We start from the raw sequence: 17,257 nt of genomic DNA on the forward strand, positions 1-17,257 counted from the left end.
TCGACCAGAGCGTTTGCCATGGAAAGTTTAGCCGCCCATCAGTAACTAGTAAGGTGATGCCTGTATCTAATTTTTAAATGGGCTTTGCTTTTTTGAGCGGATTATAGCCAATCTTTAGGTTTTTGCAGACTTGGAAAGGGGATGCAACTAAAGGTGGAATCCTATATGTTGCTGGGATTCCCCTCTCAAAATGTTAGTGCTGTTTCCCAAAATTGTGCTACATCATCGCTGGGTGTACGTCTGTCCCAAATAGGATTTGTCTGGTTTGTGTGGGCTGCGTTGCATTTACACCATATGTTGTCCGTTCAGCACGGTATTGCGAAACTTCCATAATTTTTAAGTTTAACATTTAGCTGTCTCGTAGGTAAAAAATAAATACCTATATACAAATATAGGTGGGCCTTGGGTCAGCCCGGCCAGTCTGTTCAGTTGTCATTCACATTTTGCTGCCGGTCACCTTGGCATACAGCATGGGGCCACTGACTCTCTGGTTCTGTGGGTTGCATGTGTACACCCACGTAAAAGGGCACTTCCCTGCCAGGGCTGGTGGGTCAGTGCTTTCACCTATCTGTTTTTTTTTTTTCTTTCCATTATTTATCTTTTTTTTATTTATGTAGGTGTATTTGGTTTTATAAGCTATGTCTTTGAGTTTGTCAATGCCAACAGCATAGTCATAAGAATTGTATTTTCTTAGGTATGCATTAATATTAGTACCTGAATCACTTTTAATGTTCTATTAAAAATATATGCAATTGTTACTTTTTATTTAAAATTGTTATTGCAGGCATATGGGCACCTTTTTTAGGCAATGGAATGTTTTCTTTTTTGGTTATTTCGTTTTGGTCTTGTATCCATGCAGATAAAAGAAATAACCGGCACACCAAGTTTGCCACGGACAGATCTATTGGGTGTGTCAATGCTTGTTTCTCCATTGTATTCCGGTTCTTTTCAGGGCATTCAATTGAATTGTTTCCTGTAAAATAACATAAGAACTGATCTCCCAATTTCTCATGAAATAAAAAATATTACAATGTTTCTGCTGTTTTTTTACAGATCTAAACTCAGCCTATTTCAATCAAGAATAAGTTTACAGAAGGCCAATGTCAAGGTAGGTTTTTGAACTTTTCCAAATGTTATGGATCGAACTCGTTGTGTATTTTCTGCATTATTTTACTAAGAAGTGTTGTGGCAGTTGCATACATTCTGAAAGAATTATGGCCCTTCTTTCACAGTGAATTTGGCCCGCAATTGATTGTATATTTTCCATACATTAAACTCCCACTAAGGATTTCCGTCATCTAAAATGAAGAATACATTTTTTGTGTAGTACATTTTGTGTTAGAAGTGACCTCTCCTTCTTGTACATGCACAGGTACCTCAGTTACCACTTTAGTGGTGCATTTGCCATCTTTGGAAGGATAAGAGAAATAGATGACCAAAGGGGAATTTGAACTTGAGAAGTGCAGATAGCACAGACATCTATAAAGCAAACACTTGAACTCAGAGGGTGTCCTACACGATTTTCTAAAAATACTTTTCTCAAAATCTTACAATCTTGAAAAGATGAAACAGCAGTGCATGCCATGTATGTGATAGTTAACACGTTACATAGTGCAAATCATTTTTTACAGCAGTTCATTTCATGTCTATAAATATCGTTTGTTAAATCAGAGAAGCATCATACAAAAATAATTTTCAGGAGCTTGCACTGGATAAAGAAAAATCTTGTGCTTTTATAAGCCGAAATGTCCATCCAGGATTTGATACGTGTGCCTTAGTACATGAGAAACAGGCTCCTGTGTACATGAGAAACTGGTTCCTGTGAGATTCTCTTCTGTTAGATTGATTGACTTTTGCTTTCATGCCTTCATTCTCTTCTCAGCAGAAGATAATGGAGAAATTCTTCAAGTTATATGGATTCTATTGGCCTTAAGATGTCTTCTTTTGGCCTGGAGACCACATTTTGTTTGTTCCAGATCTGGTACATGTGACTTACGTCACCTGTCCTGCAGCATTTATGAATCTCTGCCACCATGAGATTTTCAGTACCTTGATTCATTACTAAAAATTATTTGGTGGCAGAAAAAAATCCCAGAAGCATGGATAAACTAAGATTCATTAATTAAGGCAACAGTGATTCTTGTACTAGGAAATAAGTAGAACCAATCAATACAACATTTAATTTAAAATTACAAGAAAGAAAACAAGTATACTTCAAGCTCTAAGGGTAAGGGGTAAAGGGTTTCAAAGTAAATGAAGGGTCATTGATGGTGGTGGTGAGCGCAGGAATTTATGCGCCAACCTTAGTAAGCCTCACCAGTGGTAATGATGACAACATGGTCATGCTGTTGTCTATTGGGAAGGTCTGTCCAGTAGGAACCGGGTGACGGTGGTCTCGCTCAGCTGGATGCCAGGGAGTTTCGTCTCATTCCGCTCTTTCACGGAGACCGTCTTTCAGTAGCCGTTCTCTCTGTGCCGGACCCTACTGGGCAGGCCTTTCCAATAGAGAACAGAGTGCCCTTGTTGTCTTCCGTGCCTTTGGTGAGGCTACTGCTGTTGGCCCACTAATTCCCGAGTTCCCATTGGATGACAAGCTGTGATGCCCCTTTCGTTTGGAGTACAGTCTGTGCATCCCTTGCTGTATTGGAACAGACTGGTAATTGGCCATTTCCATTCTCTTAATATGACTCCTGGTCATGCCATCCTGCTTTATGGGATATCTGCTCATCCCCCAGTTCTGATGATGAACCAACATGCCCCAGGAGGCAGCATCTCAAGAACTTATTAGCAAATGTATATACATGGGTTTTTGTTAAGAATATTGTATTTTGTGGCTCTATTAGAGCTATTCATTCACGCTTTTTCTGCTCCTATTACTCACTACATGTACCACGTGAGCACTGAGCATTTCAACTGTAGTTAAAGTTTTTCAATTGTTTATTAAACCCTTCCTCTTACAGTTGGTTTTCTTGTTTTAATCCACTGGTTATTATATTAATTGTTTTATTGATTGGTTCTACTTATTTTCTAATGCAGGAACTCAGTTGCCTCAATTCGTGTGTTTACCCCCAGTTCCTGGTTACCCTGGTGGTATGCTTTTGTACATAGGACACAGATAGATTTGATGCAGAAGAACATCAGAATGCATAAGGCTGCTCCTTAGTTCTTTCTTGAGTCAGTCTTGTCTTTTTGGGACTCCCTCCCAGGTGACCGAGGGAGTCAGATACTCTAGTTGGTAAAACGCCATTGTTTGTTCCCAGTCTGGAGTAGCAACAACATTGGACGTTTGGGAGCTACCCACTTCTATTTCTGTTGTGTAGTTCTTTGCCTCTCTATATTTTTTGTTGTCCCCCCCAACCCTTATCCATATCTAGTGTGGCTCCATGAACTTCTCCTTTGTCGTCTGTTTTAAAAATGTAACTCTTTTTTTTTGCTGTTTCACTTTAACCTCCTCTACCTTGCTGTGCCCTCTGTGGTCTTCCTCTCACTTCCTCCACTGGTCTCTCTGTATTCTCCTGTTGGCCCTTGCCTCACTGTCTTCTAAATTCTACTGTTTATTGCCTCATGATTTGAAAATTCACACCCTTTATTCATTTACTCTCACATCCTCTGATCTTTACACATGCAGGTAGTCTTTTTTTTTAATGAGAAGTCCCTTCTGTAGTTTGTTGGTTCAGATTCTTTGGAAGGGATGTTTCAATACCATTTGTTTTTGTAGGAGTCACATTTTTACCTGGAAGAGTAATGTTCTATAAGAATGCATAATGAATGAATACCCTAAAAAGCCAGACCTATTCCATCCTTCTCCCCGCTCCCTACCGGAGCTGAGTAACTGGACCCTGGCACTTCTCAGTTCTTCATGTTGCAACAGAGAAAGTGAACTCAAATGAGATCTACTCCACTGTCTTTCTTTGTAGGTCAAATTGGATTTGCTGCATGGGGTTAGGGTAGGGACTGAGTAACTCACCTTTCACGGTACTCTCAGATTATTAGAATGGTTGAATCTTCCCAAGGTATTTCATTTAAGCGCATCCATCAAATTTACTCTCATCCTCAATGAATGCTCGATGCAGCATGACTAGCTCTCAGTTTTCAGTCCAACGAAAGCCAGGATAATTTTTTAAATTTTTTTTTAGGTCGAAGCGTACTAGACGGAATAAGGTTGCGAAAAGACTTAACGGAGGCATTCTGAAAGCTTCCCTGGGAATCTATTCCACCCATTGCTTCCACTGGCTTTGTGGTTTGGAACTCGTTGTTATGGCTTTGTTTGCTGGCTTTATTTGTTTCAGGCTGCCAGGCAAGTTCTCCTCCCTTCAGAGGAGCAAAGCTTGTTCACCATCACTACTTGTATTTTTCCACTAGTCCTTGCTTTCTGTAAACATGTCTTTAAATGTTGTTCTTGTCACATTTGCTGTGCGTTCAAAGATAGAGGTCAATGTCAAATTATGTCTTCCAAATGAGCCAGGTGGTTATTTTTCTTTCTTTCACTTCAAAGTCAGAGGATTTATGTGACAATCTTGCTTGCACTGGGAAAGTAAAGGTTTTATTCTAGACCACAACAAAATTAAAATGTCTGTAAATTAACTGTGAAAATAATTCTGAATATATCAGAATTAGGAAAGCACAAATGAAGTTTATTTTTTGTAATTGGGAAGTGTGGTGGAAACCAATATAGTAATTCGATCAAAACAAATCAGTACACTAGGTGACGCCATTTCAACACATTATCATTTGTGCGCTGTGCAAATGTAATGGTCATTGCAACTGAAAATGTGTTGTCTCTATTGCTAGTGCACTACCACACCATGCACTGTCCACTTTAAGCAACTCCATGCCGCTGTATTCTACTCTGCACCAGTCCATCCTACACCTTTTTATTCTACTCTGCACCCTCTACTGTATGCCAATGCACGTTAATCTGCACCCCTGCACTCTACACCGCTCATTCTAGGCCACTCCACTTAGCTTTGCACCAATGCTCTCCACTCTATGCCACTCCACTCTACTTTTCAACACTGCACTGTATGCCAATGCATTTCACTCCGTACCGCTCCACTCTCATTTAATGTGTGCCACTGCACTCTACGCCACTGCATTTTGCCACTACACTTTGCCACTACACCTCTGCAGTCTACCTTGCATCACTCCACTCTACCAGGCAGTACTCCACTCTTTGCCGAAACAATCCAGTCTTTCTCCACTATACACCTATCCACTCTACTTTACACCACTGCACTCTGCCATTCTATTCTACTCTGCACCACTATATTCTGCCCCAATGCACTGTACTCCACATCACTGCACTCTAAGAAACTCTTCTCTGCAACACATCACACTCCATCGCTAAACTCTATGCTACTCTACACCACAGCACTCTATGCCACTGCACTCGACTCTGCATTACTCTACTGTACTCCGCCACTAAACTGAATGCTACTCTGCACTACTCTACTCCGTTCTGTTGCGCTCTGCACTAGTGTACTCTGTGCCACTACACTCAATGCACTCTACTCTGCATCAGTCTACTCGACACAACTACAATGTACACCAGTCCATTGTGCGGGACTCTTCCACTCTGCACCACTGCACTCTGCACCACTGCACTCTACGCCACTGTGCTTTACACCACACCACTCTACCCTTGCCCACTCCACTCTACCCCACATCACTCTACTCTACGCCACTTTACTGCACTCTGAAACAATCTACTCTACACCACTGCACTCTACGACAAGCCACTCACTCTGATAGGCCGCTCCACTCTGACATGCCAGTCTATGCCACTCTATTCCACTCCACTCCGCTCTACTCTATGCTACTTCACTCTACGGGACTCAACTCTTGAACACAACACCACTCAACTCCCCTTCACTCTATGCCAGTCAACTCCACTTTGTGCCACTCCACTCTATGCCACTACAGCCTGTGCCATTCCACAACACTCTACTCTGTTCTGTGCTATTCTACAACACTCTTCTTCACTCTAGGATTCTCTATAGAACTGTATCTGCCACTCCGTGTCACAGCAGTTCACAATACTGTACTCCACTGTACGCCATTCCACTCTACTACAATACTCCACTAAGTGCCGCTCCACTCTGACAATCTACTCGCTCTGTGCCACTCTACAACACTCCACACTGTGCAGCTCCCTCTGTCACTCTGCGTTACTCTATGCCACTCCACACCACTCTAAGCGACCACTTATTGCTAAGCCACTCCACGACACAGTACTCCTCTCTATGCCCTGACACTCTCCTCCCTCCACGACACTCCACTCTCCTTAACACCACTAACCATCAGCCATTCTGAACAGCAGCCCCATTGGTGTACAAAAGGCTAAAACACACATTGTCAAAGCCAGTAGCTCTATCGTAGGCAAGATCTTTTGGCTTTGCCAATGCCTCTTTGAGTAGAGGTGATCATCCAGGTCATGTCTAGAATCGTGACGTGAAAATTAATCTGCATTTGCCTGGCTCCAAAATATTTTGTGCCCTCGTACCTTGTTCATATAGAACTAAAATCCCTTCAGCTGCAGCAGAAGGAAGCGTCTGCGGGAAGCATGGACTTCAAGTTGCTGCCGAAACAGCATCTCACACAGTGTTGGATTTAGAGCCCCACTTGTATCCATGCTTTGCATGTTACATCTCCATGCTACCCATGTTACGTCTCCATGCTACCCATGTTACGTCTCCATGCTACCCATGTTACGTCTCCATGCTACCCATGTTACGTCTCCATGCTACCCATGTTACGTCTCCATGCTACCCATGTTACGTCTCCATGCTACCCATGTTACGTCTCCATGCGTAGCATGTTACGTCTCCATGCGTAGCATGTTACGTCTCCATGCTGAGCATGTTACGTCTCCATGCTGAGCATGTTACGTCTCCATGCTGAGCATGTTACGTCTCCATGCTGAGCATGTTACGTCTCCATGCTGAGCATGTTACGTCTCCATGCTGAGCATGTTACGTCTCCATGCTGAGCATGTTACGTCTCCATGCTGAGCATGTTACGCATCCATGCTGAGCATGTTGTGCATCCATGCTGAGCATGTTGTGCATCCATGCTGAGCATGTTGTGCATCCATGCTGCGCATGTTGTGCATCCATGCTGCGCATGTTGTGCATCCATGCTGCGCATGTTGTGCATCCATGCTGCGCATGTTATGCATCCATGCTGCGCATGTTATGCATCCATGCTGCGCATGTTATGCATCCATGCTGCGCATGTTATGCATCCATGCTTCGCATGTTATGCATCCATGCTTCGCATGTTATGCATCCATGCTTCGCATGTTATGCATCCATGCTTAGCATGTTAAGAAATGGATTGTCAAAAGGAAACTTCATATTCATCCTGAAAGAAATTAGAAGTGCAGTGTGTCTGCAGTGGGAACGTGTTCGCACCAGTGGTCCCCCCTTTTCACAAGTGGGTGCCGGGGCACAGGGCTCCCATCACTGCATGTGCTTGTCTTACTGTCCCGTTAGAAGCCAGTTCTAATAGATGTGTAGGTTTGCTGTGCAATGGACGTGCCCATGTTCTTTGTGTTCACTGAGATCTCAATGGAAAAAGATGTGCATTTTGAACTCTTTTCCATGATTTTAATTTGAGGTGTTACACGCTGTTCTCCTTACTCCGATGGCCGCCTCCTTGCATTTGGTCAGTGAGTTGACCGCAGCACACACTTGTGCTCCATGTGATCTTTCTCTCCATAGGTCTGCACCTGCATGCCCTTACCGCAGGGCACCTGGTTCTGTGAGTTGAGAAAAGCGGTAAGAAGCTGACGTGAGGTGATGCGTTTGAGCACAGCAATGCTCTGGGTGGTTGGACCTTCTTGGATGTTCTTCCCAAAGAATTGGTCAATCCTGTGACGGGAGCAGTAATCCATAGGGTCTGTGGTGTGGGAGCTTAGAGTAAATACCTAACACTCCTCCCAGCCTGCCTCCATCCTCTATAATAAAACATGGGGAAATGTTCTGATGAGTGCACTTCCATGGGGGATAGTGCACTGATTTTTGGGTGAATTGCAGAATGCGTTGTTACTGGAATAGCGAGAATAGTGATGGGAGGTCTGGGAATTTGTGACTAGACTTTCTGGCAATGTTGTTCGTATTGGATCTGAACATACGAGACAGATCATCTTTACAATTAAAGTTGTGTCCGCGACTTGGGTTGTCCTTTCCAGAACAGAAGAGTTAGCTGTGGGGGTACTGGGCGGCCAGCTGTTCCGCAACACAAAAATCTATCGCTTCCAAAGGTTGGCTTTGCGTCCGTTAATGAAAAACAGGCATTTCCTGTTGATGTTTAAAATAGAGCCAATTTAGTAATGTCTTTTTTTTTTTATCAGCAAGCTGTTTTTCTAAACTAGCCATGTCTACGATGAATGTCCAAAGTCCGGACTGATTTCTTGTGCGCTAAATTCTCCTGGGACTCTGATCTGACGAGCAGACTAATGTTGCAAAGTATAGGGGTCTTTCTGGTGACACACCGAGTTCTGGAGCAGGGTTCATGACCCTCGCAGAGCATTTTTTACCACTTTTCACTCCAGAAATATTTTACAGTATGCAGCTTTAAACCCCTCATTGAATAGCCTCATCTTTATCGTTTAGCTTGACAGCACAGCTGTCACCAGACAAATGCCTGAACAGCACTAGAAATGGGCTTTGGCTCCGCCCACATGGTGGGACCCAGGAGTACATGTTTTGATTGGGCAGACGTTGTGTGATTCCACAAAAAAAGTGCTTGCCTTCCACGCAGCTGTGATCATTTTGTTTATCCAGCTGGCTGAGCTTGAACATTCAGGGGCGCACACATAAAATTTGTAATGCTGTTAAAGTGCCTTAGACAGCTATGCAATTTATGGTGTTTGTGTTTCTCTGACAGCAGCACAGATGGGAGGCAGACAGTCATTAACCTACCTGGATTTTTCGGTCTGGCTTGGCAGTGCAACTGTCTCCTGACATTTTAAGCAGCGCTTATATTATTCTACAGTTCTTTACTTTCCCACAAATGCATATTAATTCCCATGCTATTCACTTAATATGCTTCACACAATAACCATGCACCATTCATTTAAAGCCAGACCTATTGGCATTGCCAATGCTTGTTTTGAATTGGTGTACGTCATTCATACAGTGCAGCGGAATAGTGGTGCCTCACACCAAATTTGTTTTTGTGTTCAATACCATTTCCCTTTCCTGTATATTCTAATGCCCTACTCCCTCCACACTTCACTCCATAACCAGATTCTTAACAGTTACTCCTCTCATCACTCACTCCTTTCTGTCTCCCAGACTTTCATATCTCCTGTTCACCTCTGCCTCTCCTCTTCGACCACTGTTCGGTCAGTGTCTTGTTTCTCTTCTCTTTAATCTCACCCTCTCGTCAGTCATCTCTCTCCGTTCGACAACCCAAACCTTTCTAAGGCTGCAGGCCTAAACCAACTGCTTCACATATGTGTGATTCGGATTTTTCAGTTTCCCTCTATACATGTAATCTACACATTTCAGAATAAACCAAGATGTATGAGAGGGAGGCTTTGAAAGGGCTGTTAACTGATATAAACCTTTTCAGAAAAACCATATGCACAGTCCTGTGAGCAGACCACAAACCTTTTTAAAGTTGTGGATGTTAACAAAGCGGGGAATGTGATTTGCAGGGTGTTGAATAGAAATTGACATACTATTCCCTTAAATTAAAATTTCTCTTGCGTGCAGTCTGGTAGAGTTTAAGGACAATAAAGTATTTTGGCTTGTAGGCCAAACAAAAATTACCTCAATATGGTCCTCATATTTTTCAGTTTACTAGCCAGAAACTGGATAGGCATTAGAATTAAATTCTAAGATGGTCCTGTGGCTTTAGATGGCATCTGCAGAATTTCAGGAATGCACCCAGCTAAGGCCGAATGTAGTTACCCCTTCCATTGATGTATCCCAATAAAGATTGCTTGCGACAAGTAGTGCGCTTCTTTTGTAATTTCAGCTGAATATAGTTGGTGCACGAGGTTAATAAGTTTGTGACTTAATCCAAAAGAGATAATATGCTTAGTAGCCAACAGTGGTTTCGCGGTGGGGATCACTGAATGAGCCTCTCTTCTGCACAAAGAACGATCTGATGTTAAAATTAATATTCATTCCTAATATAATCCATCACTAGACACTATCTGTTATTGACACTATTAGTTCACTCTTTCATGGTATTTCCCCACCCTGCTTTCTCTCACTCTGTATTTCCCCTGACTTGCTCCGGAGAAGGTCTGATGAAGAAAAGTGCTGGTAGACCAAAATGCTGGTGGGCCCCACCTAAATCACAGGCTCAAATTAAGCACCGCCACTATGGATTTTAGATGTAGAAATCTCTGTTTCATTTTGTTTCCTTCTATTGCCCAGGAGGATTAATATCAGACTTATGTAAAATGTGTTGATTCAATTAAGGTTCTTTCAATTTCTAGAGAAGTTTCAAAATGTATTAGTTGACGCCACCTACCACCATTTGCACTCCTCTATGCCAATATGTAGCCTCTGTTTCTGATGTACCTATGGTATTTTCTTCATTAGTACAAGAATTCCAATTGGCAATCTCCATAATCCTTTTACCATTTTAATCGCCCCTCCCCGTTGTTATCCTTGTGTATGAACACATAGCTTTACATGCCACACATTATTCACAGTTAACACACTTCGTAATGTTTTAATACAGTGGCGTGCAGATGAATTTTGGTCTATTCTTGTCTGATTTATACATTTTGTGAGGTTCACAGGCAGTGTCCTAGTATTCTGCAAATATATTCAGGTACACTTGTTTTCCTTCTTTCAGCATTTGTGGATTCTACTTAATGAGTAAGGCATGCTTATCTAAGGCCATACATTTGTGCATTAAGAAATCTTGCTTTTGAATTATCTTTTTTCCTTTAGAGATTTTTCATTATATGTCTTAGAGAATATTGATGCACTTTCTTTATAATTTCGCCTGAACTTTGATATGGATCATTCAATAAGATTTCATTTGCAGAGGAGTGTGGGTAATGCATGAGGAGTATGTGACTGTGTGCTTGGCCAGCTCACTGGCATGACATTCCCCTGACTACTTTCCACCTCTCTTGAAAATACCTACTAATCTTACAGGAACTAACAAGTGAACAAATTCCATGGAAAGTTAGGTGTGTGTAGTTGACGGATCTTCATTGGTGACTTAAAATCATGAGCCAGTGATGAATATGTCAGATGTGAATTCTGCCGTGTACAGGTTTCACTTCCATGCAAAAAAACATTTTCTGTTATACCCAGTTGCACCGTTTCGTTGTAAAAGTCTCAATCTGTTGTAAAAGGAGAATGTTTGGTAGCAATGACAAATCGATGTTAGTTTTCCATGATTTTGATTTTTAAGAATTTAAAGTCTCACTCTGAAGTGTACAAGTGTTTTTTTCTTTGTTTTATAAATGCAGTTAAAAGCGCGACGGTCGGAGTGCAATTCAAAAGCCACTCACGCCAGGAACGACTATCTCCTGACACTGGCGGCGGCCAACGCGCACCAAGACCGCTACTATCAAACAGACCTGGTCAACATAATGAAGGTAAGTTTACTCCCATGTTACATCTTTTAACTTGGCATAATACATTTTCATTTGAGTTCTATTTTAAATGGTTGACTGTGTTTTATCTTGACTAATACTATTAACCCAGTGCGCTACACCATACCATCAAGAATTGTTGAACTTTTGTTGTTAATGATATTTATTGTACTTTTTTGCCTTGAGAACGACTTAAATGTCTCTGTTCTTCCCTCACATTTCCCCCTAGTAATCTGTCTCACTTGTGGATGGTCCCTGTAGCTTTGATTTATGGTTGCTACACCTTGATAATTGTATTTTTAAACTTTGTAGGAATATGCAATACGTATATGATCATAATTTCATGTTTGATGGTTATTGACAAGGAGGTACAGACTAGTTTTCCAAGATACTTAGGATATGATAGATTTAAGATTGTCCTTCATCTGTTTTGTTCTAGGATTGTGAAAGCATTCATACATTTTTTGCAGGTCCCTTAATTATCATTGTATGGGAACATAGCCAACTCGTGGGCGGGACTGGAAAATGTGCCAGATCTATAGGTTGCTGATGTGAGAGTCACATGCCTGCACTTACTATGTGTGCATGTCTTGTGTTTACTTGTCCTTTCTTAATCAGTTTGTGTTACATTGAGTTGTGCTGCAGTCTGGTTTTCTCCATGCAACCACATAAGTGATTGTTTCCAATGCTGGCAGCCTTGCATTTCACTAATTTTACGCCTCATTATGTGTAGGTCTGGTATTTGGTTTTATGTGACAAAGAATCTGGAATGATACTAAGTGATCCCTCTGATATTTAAAGTGTCTTTAAAGTTTTTATTGTACAACACTCTCCCATAAGCGCTAGAGAGAGATGGTCAAGTCAGAAACTAATGGAATAATTGTATAATTGACATGGTAGATCATCCGTTTTGGGGCCTGAGGGGAGAGAATAAACTTTTCAGATATAATCATTTCAGTAGGATGGTCTTTCAACTAGTGAGTCAGTATGTGCACCTGCATTTCAATAGTACACTCCCAGTCGCTGTTGCAGTGTGGTCGCTTTTATGGTCACCATGACTTGAGTTGTTAGACCAGTCTTGAAATCTTACAAAACATTCTGCTAGACAATTTTTACAAAAGAGGTTTATTTTGGATATCAACAATAGAGAATTCCCTCTACAAGAAACAATGGAGTACATTTTTGACAACAAAATAAAATGCTGTATTTTTCATAAAAAATAAGAATTGGGAAAAATTTGTTTTTAGATAAGGAAAAAACAAATAAGTGGAAGTGTGACTACTTGGAAGAGTTTGGTTTCAGTGAAGCTTAACACTATGGTTAGACTTGGTGTTAGCATTTGGGTTATTTCAAGGGTTGGAGTTACACATAGAGTAACACTTCATTGAAAGTAGGGTCACTGCCAGAGGATGGGTAAGGTTGAATAAGAATGCTTGTTAGTGGTGAGAAGGTACTTGTAGCCGGTTTATTGTGCCTGCCAAATTAAATTAAGTTAAATATCTGCTGCTTGGTGATCTTCTTTGCGATAAACTAATCAATGTCAGTCCTTGTTCTGTAACCGCTTCACCTTCACTGTTCTCTAAACAACGTAGGTTCATGCGCAGAGCTACTTCTGAAGGGATGTGCTACCAGGCCCGCTATCGCCAACACCACCAACATCCATTCACCAGCATCATTCACCTAAAAGCTATGTTTGGATGCTAGTTTTTCCATGTTCTCACTGAAAACCTAGCGGATGCAGTATGTTTTGGAAAAAATGTTTCAATAGCTTTTAATAATAAGTGTTGCCCCTTGGGCCACCACTTAAAGTAATAATGGGAAGTGTGATTTACTTTCAAACCACTTTACCACTTCCCCACTGTTAATGCATCCTTCCTCACTGTTAATGCATCCTTCCTCACTGTTAATGCATCCTTCCTCACTGTTAATGCATCCTTCCTCATTTGAAAAGGGACAGTGGATGCCTACTTCCTTTTTGTCTGCCTTTCAGGCAACCCTTGTGGGTTTATATTGCCGTTGTACTCATTCATAGGGTAACTATTGTGTTAAAGGGGGTAAGTGCGTTGATAGGAAGGATAGCTGTTGATTTTGCCATCTGAACAAGAGACAGGCTGTTGTCTGGATTCTAGGTGCATGCACTTTGCATTATTATGGCCTCCATGTGTTACCCTGGTGAGGTTATAGGGCCTACCGCTGCTTCCCAGCACACACCTTGGCGTGTCTCACAATCTCATTGTTAGAGCCATGCAATCATTTTGGCTTTGTTCTCTACAACCTCATGGTCAAAGCTTTGCATGACGTTTATCCAGGTGAACCTGCAGAGCTGGTGAGGCTGTAAATTGAGGCATCCGTTGTTCAGAAGCAGAAAAATGTATAACATAGCATGCGTATAAAGGGAAACAAAAAACACTGTTAAGTAAATTTCTTCTTGTTTTTTAAGTTTTAACTCTAGTGCCAGTACATTTGTCAGAATTGGGATACTTATTGGTTTCTACCCGACTAGCTCTTTGCCTTTCTCCCTGTCTGTCTGAGTGTGTGTGTCGGTGTCTGTCTTCTCAGGATGGACAGGACTGTTAGAGAACCTAAATCTCATCTAATACCAACTCATAATTGTTCTGTTCGTATGTACACACAAGTTATTAAACATGTTGAACAACTCAGAAAAATAAAACATATTCTAAAATGCTAGAAAAGATATATGTATATAGCATGTCATTTGTTTTAACCTTCACGTGTGGTGCCTCAGAAGAGATTGATTGAAGTCGAAGTATAAAAGCAGCTGACTTTGCATGACAAACAGCTGTGTACACATGTTTTCGTGATTTGAAAGAGCATGACTGAGCCTCTGCTGGAGAGGATGAAAGTTCCAGTCGACCTTTGCTGTCCATAATAGCCAAAAATGGTCTGGCAGTGGTTAAGCCGCAGCAGAGGGCATGTAGCAGTCCCAGGCTGTAAGGTTATTTTTCAAGAGAATTATTCAATCCCAAGACCTTCTTTAAATCAGAATGTTCTGGCAAATCCTGAGCAACCAGTACAGAGCCCTCAAGAAGTCTTAAAGCAGCGTAGAAGTTGAGGTCTATGTAAATTCTTGACCCTGCATATAGAAGCATGGTTTGACTCAGAAGTTTGGCGATAAGTATGAACAAAGGGAAAGAATGATTTAGCTGTGATTTCTGGTAAGTCACTTTGTACAAAGGTATTCATAGTAATAGAAACATGAAATGTTCTATAGTTGACTAGAAGAGATGTAGATTGAAACCGTATTTGGATAAAACAACTAGAATGTTCTAGTGTCAGATATGTTAAGATTGTATTCAATTGCTGACGTTTTGCTCGCGATCCAGTTAAGGTAAGAAGTAAACCTGAATTGATGCCCTTGGGATCAGGGTGCCTGTGTACCAGCTCTCATCTTTGAAGTTGTCACCATTCAGGTAGTCACAGCTTCAGGAGAGGTTCTTCAAAGGCTCTTGCATGCTGAGTTTTTGTTTTCTTGAAAAGAAGGCGTTGTTACTTACTGAGACTGACTTGTTACGTGCAAGATGTGGTTATCTACCGCGAAAGTTTGATCTTAGTAGCGGAGGCACATTTTCTGTAAGATTTTCTACTGCAGCGGGTGTTCATACATAGTTCTCCTTGCATTTCCATCAGTCTAACGTGCATCACCAAGTATTCTTAAATTGTCTTTAAAGACAGCTCAACAAAGTGACCGCTCCACTGTCTTCCAATCACTTTATTACAGTTTACAATATTATCTATTTCCAGTAGACGTATGGTCTAGTTCATTTATTTTATGTTTTTTCGCCTGTAATATCCAGCTGCCACTTTGGTGGACATGCTGTTCTGACCGAATAGTGATGCAAAGTCACTGCATTTTCAGTTTTCTGCCATGACAGCTCAGCTTTTTCTACCAAAGTGTCTATCGTGAGAGGAGCAACTTTAGAAGTGAGAACCCCAGAAGAAAATTACACTGCGGTCTGTGTAACATGGTGACAATTCCACCATCTCTGAGGATTGTAAAGGTATTCTAGTGTGTGTCTAGTTTCCTTGACATGCTCATGTGTGTATACACACATGCATATCATGGAGGGGATAACATACGAGTGCCTGGTGTTGGAAGCGATAATTGTTGCACCCAATAAAATCCGCCACCGCCGTGCTGTGTGCATGTTCTGCTCTCACAAATTAGGCATAACGTGGATTTGGTGCTCACAGCTCCAAAATGTGCCTGTATTGGTATTTAGTTGTCAATTTTTCACCCTGTTAAATTTATCTGGGTGGGGGGGGTTGCAGATTTTACTGCACCGACTAGGTTCACAGTTCAATAAAATAAGCACGACAAATAATTTGATTATGTGTGATAAGAGATCGGACATATCTGAATTTGCCGTAGCGCACCTAATCAGGGTCGTTGGATTCCCGTGGAGGCAGACGGTGGTCCCATTTTTTTTTTTTTTTTTTTGCCAGAAGCTCCATAACAGACTATCATTAAGGAAAAAAGGTATTTTTCTGTTTAGAAATCTAAAATTGTCACATGACGAGCACTTTGTGCTGCACCATTACAGGCATGTGTGAAATGGGTATGTTCAGCACAGGCAGTATGTTTAGGCGTGGGCGTGGTCTTGATGCCAGGAGTGGGCGTGGTCATGATCTCCGCTAGCCTCCTCCTTGCTTAGGTTCGTGTGCCCACAGTCGGGGTGACTGTCACTTGTCCAGCATCCTTTGATGGCTCACCACAGGCCAGTTGACCCTGCTGTAATTTTAGTAACTCAGTTGACTCACAGATGTTTTATATTCTATCCTGAGATCTAAAACAACTTGCATTATTCTGTGAACAGTAACCTATTGTTGTACATTTCATTTCTGCCTCATGTGCATGAATGACCCAGCAATAAGGCCTCTGGAGTTAGTTTCAAAGGTCTTTCTCATCTGTGCTGGAGGTGGACTGACACTAGACACTGCAATCAAGCATTTATTTTACACTGCCCTACTGCATGGCAGGTTTTGTTTTGTCGCACAGGCTAGTGCTGCGTCAAGTCAGGCGGTGCAGTCAGTGTCCTGAAAATCAGGAAAGATGTGCATCTCAATTGTGTTGGCCTCTCGGCGCAGGCACGGTTCTGATTGGCCTACAACAGTCACCCAAATGGACCGTCTACTTTTACTGTGTCATTTTCGTGTTCTACAGCTTATTGTTGGTTACCTGGCTGACACCTGTCTGTGCATGCTCATTTAAATATTACAGTTTAGAAATAGTCTGAAATTAAATATTGTTTCCCTTATCAAATAAGGGGCCGGACATAAGGGGCCAGGTGTGAGTGAATGTGAGAGGAAATATATATATGTATGTATTTATGTGTGTGTTTTATTTATATATATATATATATATATATATATATATATATATATATGTATGTACACACACGTAAATATGACCATATTGCACATTATCATTATGTATTTTGAGTACTTTGCTTGAAAACATGTTTTGTTTATTATGCAGCTAACAATGGGCATTGTTTGAAGTTGGAATGCTTAGGTTTTGTTTACCAGTCATGAATTATTTATTAATCGAACCATGTACAATAGTGAGAGCCAGTAGATTTATCTGATTTCGTGGTTGCAGCTTTCACTGCATAGTTATGAATTTAGAGCATTGGCACCAAACTTGAAGAATTCTCGTAAAAT

The 17,257-nt window shown here is 41.4% G+C and overlaps 1 protein-coding gene across 4 annotated transcripts in view; it reads left to right on the forward strand.

Annotated features, from left to right (window-relative positions):
• Nucleotides 1-17,257, forward strand: part of FCHSD2 (FCH and double SH3 domains 2) — a 441,879-nt gene that overhangs the window by 248,689 nt on the left and 175,933 nt on the right. For all 4 annotated transcript variants that reach the window (XM_069203852.1, XM_069203850.1, XM_069203849.1 and 1 more), the window contains exons 7-8: nucleotides 1,054-1,108; nucleotides 11,450-11,578. In XM_069203852.1, the coding sequence (XP_069059953.1) occupies nucleotides 1,054-1,108; nucleotides 11,450-11,578 (184 nt within the window). The remainder of the gene's footprint in view (nucleotides 1-1,053; nucleotides 1,109-11,449; nucleotides 11,579-17,257) is intronic.

This window comes from Pleurodeles waltl, chromosome 8 (genome assembly GCF_031143425.1).
Source record: "Pleurodeles waltl isolate 20211129_DDA chromosome 8, aPleWal1.hap1.20221129, whole genome shotgun sequence".
Classification (NCBI taxonomy): Eukaryota; Metazoa; Chordata; class Amphibia; order Caudata; family Salamandridae; genus Pleurodeles; species Pleurodeles waltl.